Source organism: Chrysochloris asiatica, unplaced genomic scaffold (genome assembly GCF_000296735.1).
Source record: "Chrysochloris asiatica unplaced genomic scaffold, ChrAsi1.0 scaffold00442, whole genome shotgun sequence".
NCBI lineage: Eukaryota > Metazoa > Chordata > Mammalia > Afrosoricida > Chrysochloridae > Chrysochloris > Chrysochloris asiatica.
In genome coordinates, this window is record NW_006408960.1 from 991,825 (window position 1) to 1,013,843 (window position 22,019).

At 49.7% G+C, this 22,019-nt stretch overlaps 1 protein-coding gene across 1 annotated transcript in view; it reads left to right on the plus strand.

Annotated features, from left to right (window-relative positions):
• MYO9B (myosin IXB) overlaps window positions 1–22,019 on the plus strand; it is a 109,759-nt gene that overhangs the window by 8,234 nt on the left and 79,506 nt on the right. The window contains exons 2-5 of the mRNA XM_006877133.1: window positions 4,941–5,066; window positions 8,391–8,494; window positions 8,606–8,612; window positions 14,136–15,050. Coding sequence (XP_006877195.1) covers window positions 4,941–5,066; window positions 8,391–8,494; window positions 8,606–8,612; window positions 14,136–15,050 — 1,152 coding nt within the window. The remainder of the gene's footprint in view (window positions 1–4,940; window positions 5,067–8,390; window positions 8,495–8,605; window positions 8,613–14,135; window positions 15,051–22,019) is intronic.

Genomic DNA, 22,019 nt, shown 5'->3' on the forward strand with positions numbered 1-22,019 from the left:
CTTTTGCGTTAGCAACTAAGAGCAAACCATTTATCCCACCAGCAACCTTATGGGCTTTTTAGTGATGCTCAAATAAGGCAGAGAAACGTCTATGGTGACCCAAGGACTCCCCAGAGCCTTCCACTTGGCCAGTATCATTTCCCTGGACCCCCTGTACAAATGTCCTGGGGCCTGGCAAAAGAGCAGCACACACTGAGGGGCTGAGAATAGCAGACTCGTTCTGTCTCTCATAGCGCTGAAGTCCGAAATCAAGGTGTCAGCAGGGCTGACCTTCCTCAGGACGCTCTAGGGGAGTATGCTTTCTCATCTCCTCCAGGTATGGCTCCAGGTGTCCCTGGACTTAGGCTATATGAATCCCCACCTCCATCGTCTGTCACATGGCTGTCCCCTCTTTCTGTGTGTCTTCCTTTTATAAGGGCACTCATCTTCAGATTTAGACCCCACTCTACTCATATGTGATTCTATAGGATCAGCACTGGACTGGGAACCACAGTGTTAAAAGTTCAAACCCACCAGCTGCTCCTCGGAAACCCTATACAGGATTGCTATGAGTTGGAACTGACTCGACCACTTCACAACTACTTGTTTAACCTCATCCTAACTCATTACATCAGCAAAGACCTAGTTTACAGCTGAAATCCCATCCTGAGGTTCCAAATGTCCATTCAGCCCAGCACAGACTTAAAAACCCATTGCTGTTACGTTGACTCCAGCTCATGGGTAACTCATGCTAGAGAGTGGACTGTGTCCCATGGAGTTTTCTTGGCTATAATCTTTACAAGAGCACATTGCTAGGTTTTTCTTCCACAGTGCTACTGGGTAGGTCCAAACCACCAACGTTTAGGTCAGTAAGCAAGGGCAAACCATTTACATCATCCAGGGACCCACAAAACCAAACCCACTGCTGCCGAGTTGATTCCAGCTCACGGTGTCACTGTAGGACAGAGTGGCACTGCTCCCTGGCTCTGAGGCTGTACATCTGCACAGACACAAACTGCCTCATCTTTCTCCCACCCAGCAGCTGGGGGAGTTCTAGCCACAACCTTTCAATTACCAATGTTGTGGCACTGTGGGTTAATGTGCTGAACTGCAAAGTCAGTGTGTGAACCTCAAGGTCGGCAGTTCAAGCTCACCAGCTGTTCCTCGGAAACCCTATGAAGGGTCGCTGTAGGTTGGAACCAACTCGACAGCACTTAACAACAATAATCCACACCCCACACCCCCTTTTGTCACTTTTTCTCACAGACACTGTTTTCCACTTTGTCCAGCAGCCCCCAACAAGGGTTGCTGATTCCTGCTCTGTCCCAGCCCTGTGGCTAGCACCCTAAGATGTCACACAAAGCCACCAGTCCATCTCCATGACATCCAGACCATGCCCTGGGTACAGGGGCCCAATCCTACTGGGCTTTTTGAAATGCAAAAATAAAGAGCAGCCTGGTTCCTCCCTCTCTTCCCCCACCATAGAGTAGAACCACTTACATTCAAGTTTAAGGACCCTAACTTTGCCCCCCGGCTTTGCACCGCTGTGAGTCCCAAATTTGTTACTTTGGAAGGTATATGCCCATCTGTCCTTCTGTTGGAGTCCTTAGGGGGTGCCAACGATGGATGTGCTCAGCTGCTAACAGAAAAGTTAGAGATTCAAGTCCACTCAGCGGTGCCTCGAAAGAAAGGCCTGGTCTACTTTTCCCCCCAACAGCCATTCATAGCCCCTATGGAGCACAGTTAGTTCTATGTTGACATACATGGGGTGTCTGTGAGTCAGGGCAGCTGGGCAGTTGGCGAACTTTCTAAGAGCTTCATGTAAACATTCCTCCTAAAAAACACAGCCTAGCTGGCTCCAGGAGGCGTGTGTGCATGCGTGCGTGAAAAGTGGAATCTCGCTAAATTACAAACGGCGCTTCCCCAAGGATGCTGCCGTAATGCTAGCCTTCTCCTTTTAGCTGGGGAATGATTTCATCTGATAAACATGTGGCTTCAAATTATGGCCTTGCATAAACGGAATGGCTACACTTCACTCTCTAGAGGCCCGGCTCACCTCATGTTCCTGTAAATCCGCTCACCAATCGGATCCACAGAGCACTCACTCCTGTCTTCCCTCACAGAGCAGCCCCTAGGCCTCCGGCAAGGCTGACTACAAATTTGTCTCCTTATGCCAGAACCTAATTTCTGGTTGCCTCTCCTTTCCCTGTACCACCCTTCTCAGAAAGTGAGAGATAATGGCTCTGAACTGAGGTTGTTGGCATACAACAGATCACAACGTTGCCTGGTCTGTGCCATTGTCCCAGTTGTGGACATAAGCTTGCAAGTCTGAGTCCATGGTTGTGGCCACTGAATATCTTGAGCCCCTGTTAACACAGGTCTTCCAGCCCTGTGTCAGACAGCATTGTTGTGATCCATGGGGTTTCCACTGGCTGATTATCTCTCAGTCTGGAAACGCGCTGAGATCCACCTACCGCGGGGAATTTAAGGTGTCTGTGGTGGAGCCTCCAGCAGTACAGCAACCTTCCGGCCCCCACAGTGCAACACGCTGACGGATGGATGGTGAGAATTAAGGTACATGGATTCTAAGAGCACAGGAAGTATACCAGTGTGGCTTTTTAAAAATTGCGGTAAAGTGTACGTGAGGTAGACTTAACCACTGCAGGGTGGAGGATTTCATGCCGGTGAGTGCAGCCACCAGCCGGATCTGTTGTTAGTTGCCATAGAGGCAGAGCCAACTCAAGGTGACCCCGTGCTCGACAGAAGAGAATGTGATCTGGTCCTTTGGCCTGGGACTGCCTCTTGGTATGTCTGAGCTCATTGTTGTGGTTCTTGTGCTAATTGGTCTCATTCAGGTGTTCCCTGGCTTTTCCTTAGCCTTCTATTTAACCATCCATGGTTGTCTTTTTCTGGTTATCCGTCTTTCCTAATGATGCATCCAAAGTAAGCAAGCCGACGACTCACCATCCTTGCATTTAAGGAGCATTATTGTTACATTTCTTCTAAGACTGCTTCATCTGGTTATCCGTGGTGTGCTCAGTGTTCTGAGCCAGCGTCGCAGGTCAAATGCATCAATAATTCTTCTGTCTTCCTTTATGTTGTGCTTTCTCATTGCTGGGCAGTGAAGAAGGCTATCCTTGTGTAGTTGGAGAGCATTCTCATCCTCCCCAAAGGAGATACTATACGTGTTAGTGGCCACTCTCTGTTTTTCCCGTCTTCCTGCAACTGGCAAACCACTAATCTGCATAGAGACCACATTGTCTTTATGTGCTCCCCCTCCCGCCCCGATATTTCTTGTAAATTTGATCACACAGCATGTGGCCTTTGTCTGACATTTCACTCACAGAATATTTCTGAGGTTCATCCATATCATAACTTCCAGTCCTGGTATGATGCTGTGGAATAAAGCACTGAACCAGCCAAGTCGGCAGTTCAAACTCACCAGCCCTTCCTTGGAAACCCTATCCAGGTCACTGTGAGTTGGAACTGACTCAAAGGCCCACAGCAACAACCAAATTGGAACTTCATTCCTTTTTATGACTGAAGACTATTCCATCGTTTGTATGAACCGCTTGTGTTTAACCATCATCCATCAGTGGACACTGGGTTGTTTCCCCCTTTTGACTACTGTGAGAAATGCTGCAGTGAACATTTGTGTTCGAAGTTCATGTGGGATTATGTTTTCATTTCCCTTGGGTATGTGTCTAAAAGTGAAATTACTGGGTCGGATGGTAATTCTTGACTAACGTTTTGAGGAACTGCCAGGCTGCTTTCCAAAGGGGCTGCACCATTTTACGTCCCACAAGCAATGTGGAGAGTTCCAATTTTTCCACACCCTTGTCGACCCTTGTTGTTACGACTCTAGCCATCCTAGCAAGTGGTTTTGTTTCTGTTTCCCTGATGACCCATTGGTTTTGTGCATCTTTTTGTGCACTTCTTGGCCTTTTCTCTCCTTTGGGAAAAGGTCTGTTCAGGTTCGTTAGCCATTTTTCAGTTGGGTTCTTTGACATTTTATAATTGAGTTGTGAGAGTATTTCGTATATTCTTTGTATATGATGAGATCTAGTGCCCGTCCTAGACACTTCATATAAATGGAATCATATCATACACTGAAACCTGTGAGAGCCGGAACTCAGTTCCCCAGGTCATGCCAGTTTTCTGCCTTTCACAAGGTGCAGTCTGACCACTTTCCTATCACCTCTGTATTGTTGTTGTTAAGTGCCGTCGAACTGGTTCCAACTCAGCAACCCTGTAATAGGGTTTCCAAGGAGCAGCTGATGAGCGTGAACCTCCAACCTTGAGGTCCAGTGCATTATCCTGCAGCGCCACATCAGGACCATTAGTAGAAAATATTCCCTTCTCTGACAGGTTCCGGCTTTTACTGTCTCAGCCATTTGTGCCTGAGCACAGTGTTTTCAGTACTTAGTACTTGCCTACAATGTAGCAGGCTATCAGGTCTTAATTCCACTTTAGGTCTGGGTAATATTCCACTGTGTGCATGGACCATGTTGTGTTTCTCCTTTCATCCATGTGATTGGGGGGCACTTGGGTGGTTTCCGTTTCCTAGCTATTTTGATGGAGATTTTCAATATTTGCCTCTTTGCTTGCTCTGTGGTGATGGAGGTAGCTCTTCTTACACAAGCCCAGAGTTTGTTGTTGTTGTTGTTAGGTGCCACCGAGTTGGTATTGACCCATAGTGACCTTATGCACAGCAGAACGAAACACTGCCCGATCCTGGGCCAACCTCACTATTGTTGCCACGCTTGAGTCCATCGATGCTGGCCAGGTGGGCTGATTATATTGGGTTGGGATTTGCTTCCTGTTCATGTCACACAGAGGGCAGGTCAGGCATTAGGGGCAGCAGATCTGAAAAGCACAGCCCGGTGCATCTGGTGGGACACTTAGAATAAGGAAGAACACTCATGGTTTTCAGACCTACTGTCCTCTGTACCCTCTTAAAGGCCTACGATTTCCACTTCCCTGAGCCATTCCTCCCAGCACCCACGGACCCGACTCCTCAGCCCAAGATCAGCCCCCTTCCTTTTTCCCAGCTAACCACCTTTGGAATCCACCCCCGAGGCATTCCGGTGGGTTCTGGGGCACAGGTTTCACATCCACTTGGAACCAGGATCTGGAACCAAGGAACTGGTCATAGCTCAGCCAACTCTCTGGTCTCAGGCTCTGTGAAGATGAAACCAGCTGCCGTCAAGTTAAGCCCAGCTCCTGGTGAGCCTTTGTGTGTCAGAGTAGAGCTGTGCTCCGTACAGTCTGCAATGTGTGACTTTTCAGAAATAGACCACCTAGACCTTTCTTCCGAGGTGCCTCTGGGTGAATTTGAACCTCCAGCCTTTTCATTTTGCAACCGAACAGTTTTAACTGTTTGTACCACCCAGGGGCTCCCTGTAAAGATGAGACTTAATGAGAAAGTCATGGGTGGGATCCAGAGAAGAAAAAGGTTCTCTAAAGCTGTCTTCATCCAAACAGCAAAGCCAAGCACAAGAAACTGACCCCTCCACCCCACCCCACCCCAGTGTGGAATCATTTAATGCTCAATCTTTAACTAGCAAAAGGGGTTGAGGTCAGTCATCTTTTGTTTTGTTTTGTCTTATCAAACTGCCACAAACAGCTGCTAAGGTTCTTTCTCTTTAAATTCTGTTTATTTTGTTGTTAAACATAAACCAACTCAACCATTTCTACCTGTGCAATTTAGTGACAGTGATTCCATCTAAAGTTTTAAAGAGCAAAGATAATATAAGTTTGAGGACTAAGGTGTGCCTGACCCAAGCCCTGATATTTTCCGTTGCCTTATTATGCATGTGAAAGTTGAACAGTGAATAAGGAGGACTGTAGTAGAATTGATAACATTTGAGTTACAGTGTTAGAGAAGAATGTAGACAGATCCATGGACTGCCAGAAGAACAGACAAATCTGTCTTAGAAGAACTATAGCCAGAATGCTCTTCAGAAGCCAGGATGATGACGTTTCGTCTCAAGTACTTTGGACATGTTGTTAGAAAGGACCAGTCCCTGGAGAAGGATATCATGCCTGGTAAAGTGGTGAATCCGATAAAAAAAAAAAAAGACCCCCAACAAGATCTATTAACAAGTGGCAACAACAGTGGACTCGCACATAGCCGTTGTGTGGATGGCGCAGGATTGGGCAGTTTCATTGCGTTGTGCGTAGGGTCTCTCTAAGTCGTCACAGACTCGGTAGCTGGCATCTAACCACATTGATTCCATTCTTTGAGTTGTCCAACCATTGTCACCCTCCTTTTCTGCGTTGTTCCTTTCTCGTTAACAAAAGCTTACTATCCCCTGATAAGCACTGAACTGCAAACCACAAGGTACACGGTTTGAGCCCACCAGCCGCTCCACAGGAGAAAGATGAGGCTTTCTGTTCCTTAGAAACCCTCTACAGGATTGCTATGAGTCACAACCAATTAGACGGCCCAACAGCAACCACTGCCAACCAAGGTTCCTATCTAATCTTTCGAGTTACAGCTGTCAATTTGATCACATACAGTTTTTTACAAGAGTATAAGGTTCAATCAAGGCAGACATTCTTTACACATTAAGCGAAATTATTGTTTGCCTTTCAGAAGACTTCAGGGGGTATTTTTGGTTTGAGGGTTAAAGATGATATCCGGGCAGTAGTTTCAGAATCAATTCCATGGCTTCAGAAAGTCTAGAGTCCATAAGAATTAGAAAATCTGTTCTACATTTTCCCCCTTTTGATCAGGATTCTTCTATAGAATTTTTTTTTTTTTTTTAAGTCAAAATGTTCAGTAGCAGTAGCCAGGCACCATTCGTTCTCCTTGTCTCGTGCCAAGGAAGCAGTTGTTCATGGGGGCAATTAACCACACATTCCATACCCTCCTATTATACCTGACTTTCACTTTCCTCTGTTGCATCAGGTAACTAAGACCAGGTGGTATCTTTGTCAGATGGCCCCTTGCAAGCTTTTAAGACCCCAGACACTACACAGTGAACTAGGAAGCAGAGTAGAAGCACTCAACACATTAGGCCAGTTAATTAGGCTGTCCCATGAAACCATGGTCCTAAACCTGCAAACCAAGAATCCAAGTTATCAATGAACAGCCTCAGCAGCTAGTCCTGTATCTAGCAGTTGGGTGTTGCCATTTCTCTCTCTTCTCAAGAAATAGTTTTGATTTGTTTTAATCCAGCATTGTAGTCAAAGGAATGTGAATGGCAAGATAACCTTTTGTGCCTAACCAATGGATATGGCTTAAGAAAAACGGTGACCGCATGCTGGTGCAGGCACTGTGACACAGGTGGTTGTGTGTGCTGCTCCAGGTGGACTTGCTGATCAGACCGACAGTTCTGGAAGTCAGTTTGGTGGATGACTTAGGTCTCTGGAGTGAGGGCCCAGACCTAGGTGCCTGCCTAGTGGTTTAGGTGCAATGGCACGTGTTAGGGTAGATGCCATTCCCAAAGTGAGACAATGACAGGCATTTTGGGAAATGGTATGCCCCATGGCTTTTGTATTGAGAACGGTGTGGTCAGGCAGCTGACCACTGGACAGCCAAGAGGTTTGTGCCCCGACCCTGAGGATCCAAGGACTGGCACCAAGTGGAGTACACAGGGGACAGACCTGGGTGCTTGGAGGTGGGCCGGTGAGGGGCCACATGTGCAGAGCTGTACAGCCTGGTGGGATGGTCAGTGTCTCATGGCGAAGAACGCATGCCTAGGAGAGCTGCCACCCTGCGGTATGTTGGGGGCTTTGGAGAGGCCACTTTCTGCTCAGACTGATCTGCAGTGTGGCAGGGGTGGGATAGCCACCATGGTTCAGGCCACTTGAAGGCTCCCCCCATTTGGAGGGATGGAATTGACAGCTGGTACCTCTAGGTGCTTTTGTGTAGGGTGCCTACATCTAGAATCTTGTGAGAGCATGGGAGCAGGAGGCCATGCTGGGCACATAGTAATGGCAGTGAGGTGACTATGGAATGACATCCCAGAGACAGCAAGACAGAACCAGGAGGGACCCGCATGTTCGGGGCTACACAGACATAGTCCACAGTGAGGAGGGCCAGGTGCAGCAGGGGCTTGACGGGCATTTTCAGGGAGCAGTGGGGCCGGTGGTTGGGAGGGAATGGTACTTTTCCCAGGCTTGGGAACACCAGGGGAACTTTGAGGTGGTCTAGAGTTGACCAGTTATCTCGGGTTTTATTATTGATGGTTTGTGACATTGGGGAATCCCATGTGCTACTGAGTTGAAGTGCTCCACAGAGCTTCTTGGCTGTCATCCTAACAGAAACAGACCTCCAGGCTTTCCTTCTGCAGCACCACTAGGTGGGTTTGAACCCCTCATCTTCAAGTTAGCAGCGGAGCTCAAACCACCTGCACCGCCCGGAGACCCTCAGTTATCTCAGGTTTTAAGGCTGCCTGTCCCAGATCAGTCAGGCCTTATCCTCTGTGGCTGAGCAAGGTCTCAGAGAGGTGCTGGGGAGCCATGAGGCAGGTCGAGGGGCACAGCAGTGGAGGAGAAACTTCCGCAGGTACGTCTGGAAACCCACAAGCCCAGGTACTCCTGCATGCGGCTTGCAGCTGATTCCGGCCCCCCAGCCATGCGGAGGGGAAGTGCCTGCTCTTCACCCCCCTTTCCGTAGCCGGAAGGTCAGCACTGCCTTGAGCAAGTCTTATCAACTTCCTCCTCGCCTGGGGGTGGACCAGGCTGTGTCAGCTGGTCCTGTGACTACCCCCAATCCCCTGAGATCACACACAGGCCTGTGTGACACCAACAAAAACAGTTCAAAAGGAGACCCTCAAGGCACAAGGGGCAGACCGTCTTCTCAGGGCAGGTGGTGAGGGCTACAAAAGCAGGGAGAAGGAGAGATGCTGTCCAAGCCGCCCTCCACCCACATCAGGGTGTTTGGACACTAGACAGGGAAGCCTGCAGTCCACTGTGGTGACTTCCCCCCTACCCCGAGTGCTCAGGTCAGGGGGTGTCATCTGAACCCGGGCTCTGGGTGTGTATATGCTTACATGTCTGTCCCAGGGTGTCCACACATGTCTGAGTGTGTGATACATGTGCTTGTGTGTGCCTCTTGATACAAGTATGTAAGTTTGTACATCCCATGTGAGTACACTTGCTCGTATGTCCCAGTATGTGCATGTGTGTGCACGTGTGTGCATGAGCTTGCAGTTGTGTGTGTGTCGTATATGTGTCCCCAGCGTGTGCATGCACATGTATGCCTGCCTGTATGTATGCACAGTCCCTGTGGTTGTAAGTGTGCACATGTGTCTGTGCATAATTACCTGCATGTGTCTTCTAGCATGACAGAACATGTCCCGGGTACCTGCATACATGATTTATGTGTGCGCTTGGGTCCTTGTGCATGTGTGTATATCTCTGTACACACACACATGTATTTCTGTGGCTGTAACCACAAGGAGCTCTGGTAGCATAGTGGTTACGAATCGGGCTGTAAACCACAAGGTCAGCAATTCAAAACTACCAGCTGTTCCGTGGGAGAAAGATGAGGCTTTCTGCTCCTGTAAAGATTTACACCCTCGGAAACCCTGTATACAGGGTCGCTATGGGTCGGAACCAACTCCATGGCACATAACAACAATAACAACAAAAACCACATTGTGTATCTTAGAGTCTGGTTTCTGTGGCTTCCATGTCACTCAGAGCCCGAGGATCTTTGTAAATGTCTAAGGACCTTGTGATGTTACCCATGAATGTTCCGTAGTTAATTCTCAAGCTACCTGGGACGGCCAGGTGGGGAGCACTGCCACGTGATACCTCGCACTGCTGATTGCAGTCTTCAGACCACAGTCACTGAGCCCAGGACTTAGCATTTGGAAAAGAAGAGTCGAATATTTTTACAAGATCACCTCCAGGGAAAAGAGGTTGCCTCATAATCGACGTAGTTGTTTTTAAGCAGCTTTGTTGGTGGTGGTGCCATTAAAAGTCGTGGAGTCAGTTCCGACTTACAGCAACTGTTCATAGGGTTTCCAAAGAATGGCTGGTGGGTTTAAACCACCGGCTGTGTGGTTAGCAGTCCAGTGCTTATCCTACAGCGCCACAGCAGGACTCGTTAAACAGCCCATTGATGTGGTGCTGAGAAAGGAAGGTCTGGCCATCTGTTTCTGTGAAGATGACAGCCTAGCAAACCTTATGGAGCAGTTCGGCTCTGTCACATGGGGTCGCTGTGAGTACTCAACGGCGCCTACCAGCAACCAAGTGAACATTTAGAGGTGTTTAGTCCCTTTATAATGTTGGGCTAATTCCATAGCATTCTCATCACCCCAGAAGGAAACCCCATACCCATTATCAGTCACGCCCCGTCCCTCTCCCTAGTCCCTGGCAACCACTCACCCACTTTCTGTCTCTGTTCTGAATGTTTCACGTCAGTGGAGTCAGATACTACGTGGCCTCTGCCTGGCCCCTTCTACTTGGCACCGTGTTTTGAAGGTCCAGCCACATCACAGCACATGTTAGTACTTCATTCATTCCTATTTAAGATTGAATAACTGGAGTCCTGGTGTGCCGCTGTAGGATCAGCACTGGACTGCTAACCGCAAGGTTGGTGATTCAAGCCCACCAGCCGCTCCTTGGAACCCTATACAGGGTCAGTATATGAGTTGGAAAGACTTGATGTTACGTGACAGCAACACCAACAGACATGTCACTAGGAACCTTGACTAAGTGCTCAGCTGCTGACTGACAGCTTAGTGGCTCAAACACTCCAGCTCCTCCTTGGGAGACAGAAGTGGCAGTCTACATTCCTAAGGATGACAGCCTTAGAAACCCTATGGGGCAGTTCTGCTGTGTCCTGTGGGATTGCTAAGAGTCACAACCGATTCCGCGACAATGGGTTTGGTTTGGGTTTTCGGCATATGCCATAGCATGCTTATCTGTTGATGAACACTTTGGTTAGTTCAACCTTTTGGCGTATGTGCTGCTGTGAACATCGGCATACACATACCTAGCTGAGCCTCAGTTTTCAAGTCTTAAGTTAGGTACCTACGTTTTCCATAGAAGGCTGCAGGCCCATGGTCTCAGCTACAGCTGTCCAACTCTTCCATAGTAGGCAACAGAGAATATGCAAATCGATGATAAGTAAGTGAATGGGGATGGTTGCATTAGAATAAAATTATATTTATCAGAATAGTAAGTGGGTCTACCTCATCTTCCTCCCCTCCTTTTGTCTGCCTGATGTACAAACTCTTCTTCATCCTTCAGAACCCCTGTTAGATGTTCCTGTTCCCCTGAAGCCTTCTCCAGTCCTCCGGGATAGTCACCCTTCTATTCATTCATTATGTATTTAACTTTTTATTGTGAATTAAGTGAAGAGTTACAGAATAAATCATCAGTCCTACATTCAATGAATCGTATATTTCTTATCATTACCATGATTGCAGTCCCCTCCATGTGCCATCAGTTATCAGCATTTACCTGTGTGCTCTTTAACTCTTGCATTACCATTATCTTTCCTGTGCCAGCCTCTCTCTCCTTGTTTTTTGCCTTCTCCATCACCCAGGTTAACTGGCGTGGCGCTGTAGAATACGCATTGGACTGCTAACCACAAGGCTGGTGGTTCAAACCCACCATCCACTCCTTGGAAATCCTATACAGGGTTGCTAGGAGTTAGAACTGGCTCACGGCACTTAACAACAACAACCGTCTACCCAGTGCATAATTTTCCCTTCCCTTCCAGCCCAGGTAACCATCATAGACTGTTTCTTTTAGCAAGAAAACCTTTTCTTAACTTTTTTATAACAGTGGTCTCATACAATATTTGTCCTTTTGATGACTAATTTAACTCAGCATAATGCCCTCCAGGTTCATCCATGTTATGAAGTGTTATCACAAATTCATGATTAGTCTTCAACTTGAGTAGTATCGTGTGTATGTACCAAACTTGAACTGTTCTTCTGTGGATGGGCATTTAGGCTGTCTTCATCTTTCTATTATTGTGAATAGTACAGGGATGAACATAGTGGTGGTGATGTGCCATGGAGTCGGTTCCGACTCATAGCAACCCTGTACAGGGTTTCCGAGGCTGTAAATCTTTACGGGAGCAGAAAGCCTCATCTTTCTCCCGCAGAACAGCTGGTAATTTCGAACTGCTGACCGTGAAATTAGCAGTCCGATTCGTAACCACTGTATTACCAGAGTGCCTTAGATTGGTTGTAGGTGGATGCATTTACTTTTGGTCAATTCTGTCCCAGTGATCTGTGTAACTTTCATTGTGGCTGATACTACACCGCTTTGATTACTGGTGTGTCACTGCAGGATAATGCGCTGGACCATAAGGTCAGTTTGAACTGCAATGTTGGCTATTCAAGCCCACCAGCTGCTCTTTGGACAACCTGTCAGGGTTGCTGTGGGTCAGAACCAACTCAACAGCACTTCACAACAATGCAGCCTCTATTGTTGTACTTGATTTAATTTCATGCTGGGTTTTGAATTCTTTGAACAATTCTTTTAGTGACCTTGATGCTTCTGTTGGCCTAATGTTCGTTTCTGGAGGTCTTGGTGGTTCTTTTCAGTCTAGTCCCCATCTCCGGAGGTCTCAGAGGTTCTCCCTGACACATTACTCCTCTTTGGAGATCTCAGGGCAGGTTTGGGTCTGGCTTTTGATACTAGGACGGTCAAAGGTCGCAACCATTGACTTAAAGGTCCCATTTTGAAGCAGCTCGATGCTCCTCTGCCCTCTCCAGGAGTGCTGGCCAGTTATGTCTGGCCTCAGAGCAGTAGCCAGTCAAGGATGGGGCTTCCAGCCAGGAATCTGATGCCCAAGGGACCCACAGTCCGGGGAGTGAGGGATGTCGGTGTCAGTATACCTCCTATCTGGTGTCCTAGTGCTGCTGAAACAGAAATCTCACCCATGGGTGACTTGAAAAACTGAAGTTTTTTAGCTCACAGCCCTGTAGGCTGGAAGTGTGGATTAGAGTATGGCTCTCTCCTTGTCAGTATCAGCTTCTAGTAGGTGCCAGCAACCCTTGGCTCCTTGGCAGTCTTCACATGGGATCTCTTCTCTCCACTTTGTGTTTGTGTGACTCTGTGTAGCTTGTATTCTTTTTATAACACAGAAGTGATTAGGTTTAGGACCCACCCTACATTATTTGGCTCCAGTAACATCTCAAAGAAACCGTTACTTCCCAGTAGCATTGTAAGCCACAGTGTCTTCTCTCCTGGGGCGGTTGTAACACAGACAGACATCAGGAGCCTAGATGTCCAAATTCCAGGCACCTGTTCTAGGGGAACCCTCTTTCCTCTCTCTTTCAGCTCTGGGGGAAGGTCTTTGCCTGGCCTTCTCAGTTCCCTGGCTTCTCCGTGCCTCATCTGCCATTCTGAATATCTTAAAAGCGATTGGTTTAAGACATGCACTGCAGTGAATTGGTCTTACATAACAAAGAAAACCCTGCTTCCAAACAGGGTTGTATACTCAAAGATAACAAAACCAAACTTGTTGCCATCAAGTCAGTTTCGACTCATGTGTTACAGAGTAGACCTGAGCTCCATAGGGTTTTCGTGGCTTCATCTTTACAGAAGCAGATACCAGGCCTGTCTTCCACAGCATTCCTGGGTGGGTTTGAACTGCCAACCTTTAGGTTAGTACCTGTTACTGTCAAATCAGTTCTGACTTATGGTGACCCATATGTTATAGAGTAGAATTGAGCACCGTAGGCTTTTCTTGACTGTCGTGTTTCTGAAACCACGTTGCCAGGTCTTTCTTGCACAGTGTCTCTGGGTGGATTTGAACTGCCAAACTTTTAGTTAATAGTCAAATACAAACTATTCATTCCACCAAGGACCTTCCACAGGACGATTCCTACACATATTTTATTGTTGTTTGTTTTCATCAATTGAATTTTAACTCATGTGAACCCTGTGTGTTACAGAGTAGACCTGCCTCCTTAGGATTTCCCTCATCAACAAACATTAACCAACAGTGTTTCCTCCATGGTGTCGCTGGCGGGGCTCCAACCTGTCCACCTTTAGGTTAGCAGCTGAGCACGTATCGTTTGCTTCTCCACTGAATTCCGCACCTATTTTGGGGGTTACAGTAGAGTCCACAACACACAGGTACAGGGCTGAGGAATGACAATACTGTGGGTGGTAGTTCAGTCCGCAGCTTGCCACTCTTTACAGCCCTAACAGTGTCCCTGCCTCCCTCGCAGATCCTGCACGTGTGCACCCCGAGCCCTGAGGCATGCGGAGGCCAGGCCAGCAGCGGCAGCAGCAGGATGAGTGCCAGCGAGGCAGATGGCCTGGCTGGGCCCGAGCAGGCAGCCTACCACCTGTACATCTACCCGCAACTGTCTGCCGAGAGTCAGGACTCCTGCCGTGTGACGGCCACCAAGGACACCACCACATCTGACGTCATCCGTGATGCCATCGCCACCTTGCGCCTGGACGGCTCCAAGCGCTATGTGCTGGTGGAGGTGAAGGAGTCAGGTGGCGAGGAGTGGGTGCTCGATGCCAATGACTCGCCAGTGCACCGCGTGTTGCTGTGGCCCCGGCGCGCCCAGGATGAGCACCCACGCTGCGACGGCTACTACTTCCTGCTGCAGGAGCGCAATGCGGATGGCACCATCAAGTACCTGCACATGCAGCTGTTGGCCCAGGCGACTGATAGAGTGGCAGCTGCCCAGAAGCTGGTGCGGCGCGGCTTCCTGCCCTGGCAGCAGGCCGACTTTGACGACCTATGCGACCTGCCTGAGCTGACCGAGGCCAACCTGCTACGCAACCTCAAACGGCGCTTCCTGCAGCAGAAGATCTACACCTACGCCGGCAGCATCCTCGTGGCCATCAATCCCTTCAAGTTCCTGCCCATCTACAACCCCAAGTACGTGAAGATGTATGAGAACCAGCAGCTGGGCCGGCTGGAGCCCCATATCTTCGCCATCGCAGATGCAGCCTACCACGCCATGCTGCGCAAGCGCCTTAACCAGTGCATCGTCATCTCGGGCGAGAGCGGCTCGGGCAAGACACAGAGCACCAACTTCCTCATCCACTGCCTCACCGCGCTCAGCCAGAAGGGTTACGCCAGCGGCGTCGAGCGCACCATCCTGGGCGCCGGGCCTGTGCTCGAGGTAATGGGGCATCAGGGGCATTGTACACTGCAGATGAGCAGATGTGAGCAGGACCAGGCAAATGGAAGGGTGGGAGAAAATGGGCAAGGTGTAGGGGGCTAGGGGGTCAACAGGCAGCTGGGAATGGGCCTGGAGATGGCTCCGTTTGAATGAGGTGGCCCAGTGGGAGTAATGGGTTCCGTAGAGGCAGCAGGGGAGAAATTCCCCAGCCTCCCATGTCCTCTGGCTGATATCCCCATTGGCCAAAACAAACCCCATGGGCACCGTAGATGCATCTTCATGCGTGAGCTGTCTGGCTGTGGGCCTGGAAGAATCCACACAGCATCCGTCATTCACAGAGATCTCAGGACAAGATGCACTGTGTTGGGGGTGTAACCCTGTGGGAGGCATCGATGTATTTGGAGGTGATCCTCTGGACATGGGTCTGGAAGAGACCACTCAGTACCCCTCACCCGGGAAAGTTTTCGGACAAGATGTACTTACTGCATGTTTGGGAACAGTGTAGTACCCCGTCACCTGGTAAAGGCTGGGGGGTGATGTGTCTTTGTGGGTGAGCCTTGTGGACACGGGTCTGGAAGAGTCCACACAGCAGTGCTCACAAAGGGTTTCCACTTAATAGTAGTTGCATGTTTGAGAACAGTGCAGAATGCCGTCACCTAGTGAGGGTCAGGGGTTCTGTGACTCTGGGTTTGGAGTCCTCATCCCAGACTCTGCGTATTTTGTGTGTTTGTGTGTGTATGTGTTTTAAATAAACTCCCTAGATGTTCTAAGACCCTGGGCAGAGTGGACAAGGTGGGTGTGACGTGGCTACACCACTTCCTGGCTGCCTGGACCTCCACTCTCTGCCCTTGGCCTTGGGCTCAGGGACTACGCAGATGCTTTGGAGGGCTGCCCTGGGAGTTCACTGAACTTATACCCAGGCAGCGCCTGCTGTATACATTTCTGTTCCTCTGTGTCTCTGGAGTCAGCATCAGACCGTCAATGGGGAACATCAGACTTGGTTTCATGCCAGCATTTGGAGGCTTTTCACTTCTGTTTGCTGTTGTTGTCTGCAGTCGAGTCAGTTCTGATTCATGTACAATGAGACAAAATGCTTCTTGGTTCTGCATCTCCTTATGGATTGATTGCCAGTCAGACCTTGTGATCCACAGGGTTTTCATCGGCTGCTCTCTGCAAGTTAATCGCCAATAGGCCTCTCTTCCTACTGTATCTTAGCCTGGAAGCGCCACTGAAACCTGTGTAGCATCTTAGCAACACACAAGCCTGCACTTAAAGATGGGTGTTGGCTGGAAATTGAACTCAGACCCTGTGGATGGGATGGCTTATAAGAACGAATGAGGTCTCCATGAGACAGAGGCAATTCTATGATAACAGGTTATAAGAACAGAAATTTACTCTCACCATTTTTGAGGCCAAAAGTCTGAATTTGAGGTGTTGTCAGGGCCAGACACCCTCTGGAGGCTTGAGGGGAGAGTCTTTCCCTGTCTGTGCTAGTTTCTGGTGGCTACAGACAGGCTCCTGGGCCACATCACTCCAACCTCTGCTGTGTCCTCACTGGGCTTCCTCTTTTCTGACTTTCCTGTGTGATCAGAACACTTGTCACTGGGCTAAGGGCCCATGTGAGGGATCCCAGAATGCTCTCATCTCAAAATCTTCAGCTTCATCACAATTGCAAAGATGGCTTTTTCCAGACAAGGTCACCTCACAGGTTCCAGGGGTCAGGAGGTGGACGTGAAGTGGGGTGAGGGGGCACTACTCCGCCCTCCATAACACCCACAGAGTAACAGCTGGTGGGTTTAGGTGTTGGTGGTCCCAAGGGGCAGTCCCCCATCTCCTCCCTCCCTTCAGAGATGCCCTCAGGGCTTCTAGCACCTTCTGACCATCATCAAGGATGGGCATTAGAGGGGCAGTCTAGCTGGACGCTCTTAGGACTTTCCATCAGGACACAGTGTGGTCGCCATTCTCCACAGTTCCCAAATTCCAACCCAGTAAATAAGCACACCTCCTGGGGCAGCGGTTCTGATAGGGCTGAGGGTGGTGTTATCGGATAAGCACTGGACCACAAGGTCGGTTTGAACTGCAAGGTGGGTGGTTCAAATCTATCAGCCACTCCTCGGAAACTCTGTTATGGGGTAACTATGAGTCGGAACCAATTCAACATCACTTAATAACAACAAGGTGATGTTCTGGTGTGGTGCTATAGGATAAACACTGAACTGCTAACCATAAGGTCGGTGGTTCAAACGCACCAGTCATTCCTTGAAATCCCTATAGAGGGTCACTGTGAATCAGAACCCAAAAGCAATTAACAACAACAACGTGATGTTAGTTCAGAGCAGGGTTTCTTAGCCTCGACACTATTGATATTTGGTTCCAGAACATTCACTGTCACTGTAGGATGTTAAGCTGCATCCCTGGCTTCCACCCACTCGATGCCAATCGCATTCTCCCCACCCCGCTCATGATACCACACATGTCCCTAGACATGACCCAGTGTCCCCTGGGGGACAGAGTCACCCCCCGATGAACAACTCTCCTCCAAAAGTGCCAAGCATCCCGAGTTCCTTTCTTGGGTGTCTCCAGCCGTGTCCATGCTCTTCCAGAACCACACAGCCCCTCACTGTCTACAAACCTACAGCATGGACTCTGTGCATGGAGGAGGACCAGCAGCCAGGGACACCCAGTCTTAACCCCTAACCAGAACAGCCATGCTCCCTGACTAGGAGGCAGCAGGTCGGAGTACAGAGAGCCTGCAAAGGCAGTTCAGAAGTCTTATCCAACTTTGCAACCTCCACACTACTGATGTTTGGGTCCAGAACATTCTCCGACTGGGGGCAGTCCTTTGAACAGTGGGGCGGTGAGCAGTGGCCCTGCCTCGATCCACTGAGTGCCAGTAGCACCCCCACCCAGCTATGACAGCCAGAGGTTGTCCTGAGCCCTCCCACCCCCCAGTGAGAACCCTGCTGTAGACTCACAGCCTCACCCCCATCTCATCCCCTCCCCCCCCAAGACCGTCCACTTTATCTCAGGTGCACACCATGGTCTTTAGGCAGCTCCAGCAACCTCTGAATAAGGAACATGACCCGTCTCCATGCCCCCAGCCTCACTGATTAGGGGTCTCAGGGTCTTTGATCTCTGAGCCTCACACTAACCCCACCCATGATACAGGAGGTATGACGGAGTGTTTGTTTCCTGTGGCTGCCATGGCAAGTAGGCACAAACCAGGTGGCTGACAGCAACAGGAATTTGTTCTCTCAGTTCTGGAGGCCAGAAGTCTAAAATTCAGGTGCTGGCAGGCCCACACTCCCTCGGGGAGCTGGAGGGCAGGATCCCTCCTCGCTGCTTCCCCCGTTTTCTGGTGGCTCCAGGTATCCCTGGGCTTGTGGTCACATCACTCCAATCTCGGCCTCCTTCCTCCCATGACCTTCCTCTCTGTGTCTTTTCTTCTTCTATCTCTTATGAGAACACTGGTCTTTGGATTTAAGCCCACCCCTTTTCAGCCCTGGTGGCACCATGAGTTCAGTTTGGCAGTTCAAACCCACCACTCTGCGAGAGAATGATGAGGCAGTCTCCCAAAGATTTGGAAGCCCTGAGGAGCAGTTCTAAGGAGCCCTGGTAGTGTGGTGGGTTGCGAGTTAGGCTGCTAACCACAAGACAAGGTCAGCAGTTTGAATCTACCAGCCACTCCTTGGGAGAAAGATGAGGCTTTCTGCTCCCATAAAGCTTTACAGCTTCGAAAACACTACACAGCGTTGCTATGAGTCGGAACCAATTTGGTGGCAAACCACCACCACCACCCTCAAGGAGCTCTTCTACACCAAGTCAGAACAAATCCTGGTGTTGCACTGTAGGATAAGCACTGGACTGCTGACTACAAGGTTGTCAGTTCAAACCCACCAACTGCTCCTGGGAAACCCTAACCAACTCAGTGGCACTAAACAACAACAATGAGCCCTGGGCGTCCTGGTGTAGTGATGTAGGATAAGCACTGGACTGCTAATCATAAGGTTGATGGTTCAAACCCACTAGGCACTCCTTGGACTGTGAGTCAGAGCCAACTTGATGGCAGTAGGTTTGGGGGTTTTAGATCTACTTCAGTAAGGTCCTTAGATGTTGTAGACTGTTTACACTCAACTGGACTGCAAATCACAAGGTAAGCAGTTCAGACCCACCAGCTGCTCCTTGAAAGCCCTATACTGGATCACTGTGAGTCGGAATCAACTTTTTGGCACTTAACAACAACAACAGCTAACCTACAGGTTGCTAGTTCAGATTGACCGGTGGTCCTGTGGAAGAAAGACTTGGCAATCTGCTGCAATAAAAAATTTCAACCCAGAAAGTCCTGTGGAGCAGCCCGACTTTGCAGCACATGGTATCACCGTGAGTCAGAATCTCCCTGGCTACAATGGATTCCTAATGCAGTGTGAGCTCTTCTTAGCTTGACCCCCATGCAACTACCCCTTCTCCAAACAAGGTCCTGGTCACAGGTGCCCTAATCGTGTGACATGGACATGGCTTTCATGGGGACACAGTTTCATCACTCCAGTTGGACGGTCCCAGGCCACACCACAGGCAGCCGTGACAGGCTCGGGGTTTGGACCCGGTGCCCTGCCCTGCTGCCTCTCCTCGTGTCCATGTGGAAGTTTCCGTGGCGTTCTGCACAGCCCCCAACGTCTGGGACTTTTTTCAGCTCTCCAAAAGAAGAAGTTCTGCTGTGGTGAGGCCGTGGCGCAGTGGACACCCCAGCGGGGACTGCAGCCTCCCTGTGTAGCCCTTACCAGAAAACAGGAAGGGGCGCCCAGGAGATCGTGGCAGGGTCATCTGATGGTTCCCAGGCCCCAAAATGGTCACCCTGTTGCTAGAACAGAGTTACCACGAGTGAGTGGCTTTGAAGGACAGACAGTTCTTTTCTTGTTTGTAGGCTGGAAGCCCGAATTTAGGGCAATGGCTCTCAGGGAAGATTTTCTCTTCTCTGGCTTCTTTTCCTCAGAGATCTTCACGTGACGTCTCTCGTCCTGACGAGTGCTCACTTTTGTGCCTAATCTGCTTTCTCATCTCATCCCAAGTAATTGACTGAAGACACACTAGACACTGAGGTGACCTCCTTAACAAAGAAAGCCCTGTTCTTAAATGGGATCGTGCCCATTGAAGGCATGTTGATGCTGATGTTAGTTACCATTGAGTAGATAATTCAAGTCATGGTGACCCCATGTGTGTGAAGTAGAACTGCTCCACGGGGTCTTCAAAGCTGGCACCTTGCCTAAGCAGATCAGAGCTGTCTTCTACGGCACCTCTGGGTGGGTTTGAACCACCAACCTTACATTCAGCAGCCAAGCGCGCAGCCCTTTCTGCCACCTAGGTGTGTTTGTTGTATACTATCTTGGTGATTCCTACCCATGGCGTCCTTACAGGGCAGCTTTGAACTCCCCCATAGCCATCCTTTCAGTTAACAACTCAGCGTTTTAACCACTCTGCCAGCAGGGCTCCTTACCTCCTTTTCTCACAGGGAGATACGTAGAAATGCGCATGTATTTCTGGCAGACACAGTTCAGTCCACAACACCAAGAAAGCGGCCTTCGCCTGACTGCTTGCTGCAGAAGCACGTGGTTTTCAAGGACTTGTTTAGCTCGAATCCCTGGTGATGCATTCAGTTAAGCTCTCCATGACTCACGCAGAGGTTGGGGGTTTGAGTCCACACAGAGTACAGCACACTCCTACTCTGACGTACAGCAGTGGGTTTGGTTGTCTTGCTCTGGAAACACCAGAGGTCCTGAAAGCAGCCTGCCCCCCTTGCCCCAAGAATCCAGAAATTCTGAGAGACAAAGCAGCCTGGTAGGTTATTGGCCACTCAGAGGGTCATGTTCTTTTCCCTGGCCCTGAGCTCACCAGCTGCCAAAATGCTCCTGAGGGGCTAGGCACTTGCAGGCCGAGACTCAAGGACCACGGCGTTCAGATTCTCCCCCTGGAGTTTCATCTTGAAAGCAGAAGCAAAACAAGGGTCCAGGTTGGTGGGCTGTTCTTTTACTAGGCAGGAGGTTGGGGGCCAAGGTCACCCCCAGGTCATCTACTCAAAACCAACAGAGCCCTGGTGCCTAGACCAGGTCGGGGCCCAGAGCAAGTCTATCCTGTGGGCCCACATAGACCCCAAGCTGAGCCATAACCTCCTCGCTGCCTCCACCTGAGACCCTTCACCTCCTATTCCTTGGGCAGCCGGAACAGAATACCACAAAGTATAGGTGGGCCGTGAAGAACAAGAGTTTCTGGGGGTCCAGATCCAGAGCTCGGGCTTGCTGCTCCTCCTGCAGCTCACAGGCACTGTCCCACGCCGGTCTCCCAACTTCCAGGGCCTCGGGTCATCACCTGTGTCTCGGCCTCTTTGTGGGGCTCCTTTTTTTAGAAGGGCACCACTCAGGTTAGCCTTGGGCCCGCCCTACTCCCTGGGTGGGGCAGCGTGTGCTCCACAGATGATCATCACCCAGTAGGGACTGGGTCGGTGCCCACCAAGGGTAGTGGGAACAGATCCACCAGCTGGGACGTACACGAGGGGTGCTGTGGTTGAATTGTGTCCCCCAAGAAGGTATGCTAAAGTCCTAGTTCTGGTGCTTGTTTGGACATGGGGTCTTTAAGATCACACTGGAATAGAAAAACCAAAATCAAACCCGTGGCCAGACTCGTGGCAAGCCCCTGGGTTACAGAGCAGGCCTGCTCCGTGGGGCTTGCTTGGCTGTCAGCTTTGCAGAAACAGATTACCAGGCCTTTGTTCCGTGGGGCTGCTTCTGTGTCTTGGCCTCTGCAGCCGGATTTTTACAACTGTTTTATTGAGATGAAATTCACATAATGTACAATTCGACCATTCAAAGGGTGTATTTCTGTGGCTTTTAATATATTCACAGAGCTGTACAGTCACCACCAGTTAACTTCAGAATATTTTCAACACCCTGGAAAGAAGCCCTCATCCCTTAGCCATCA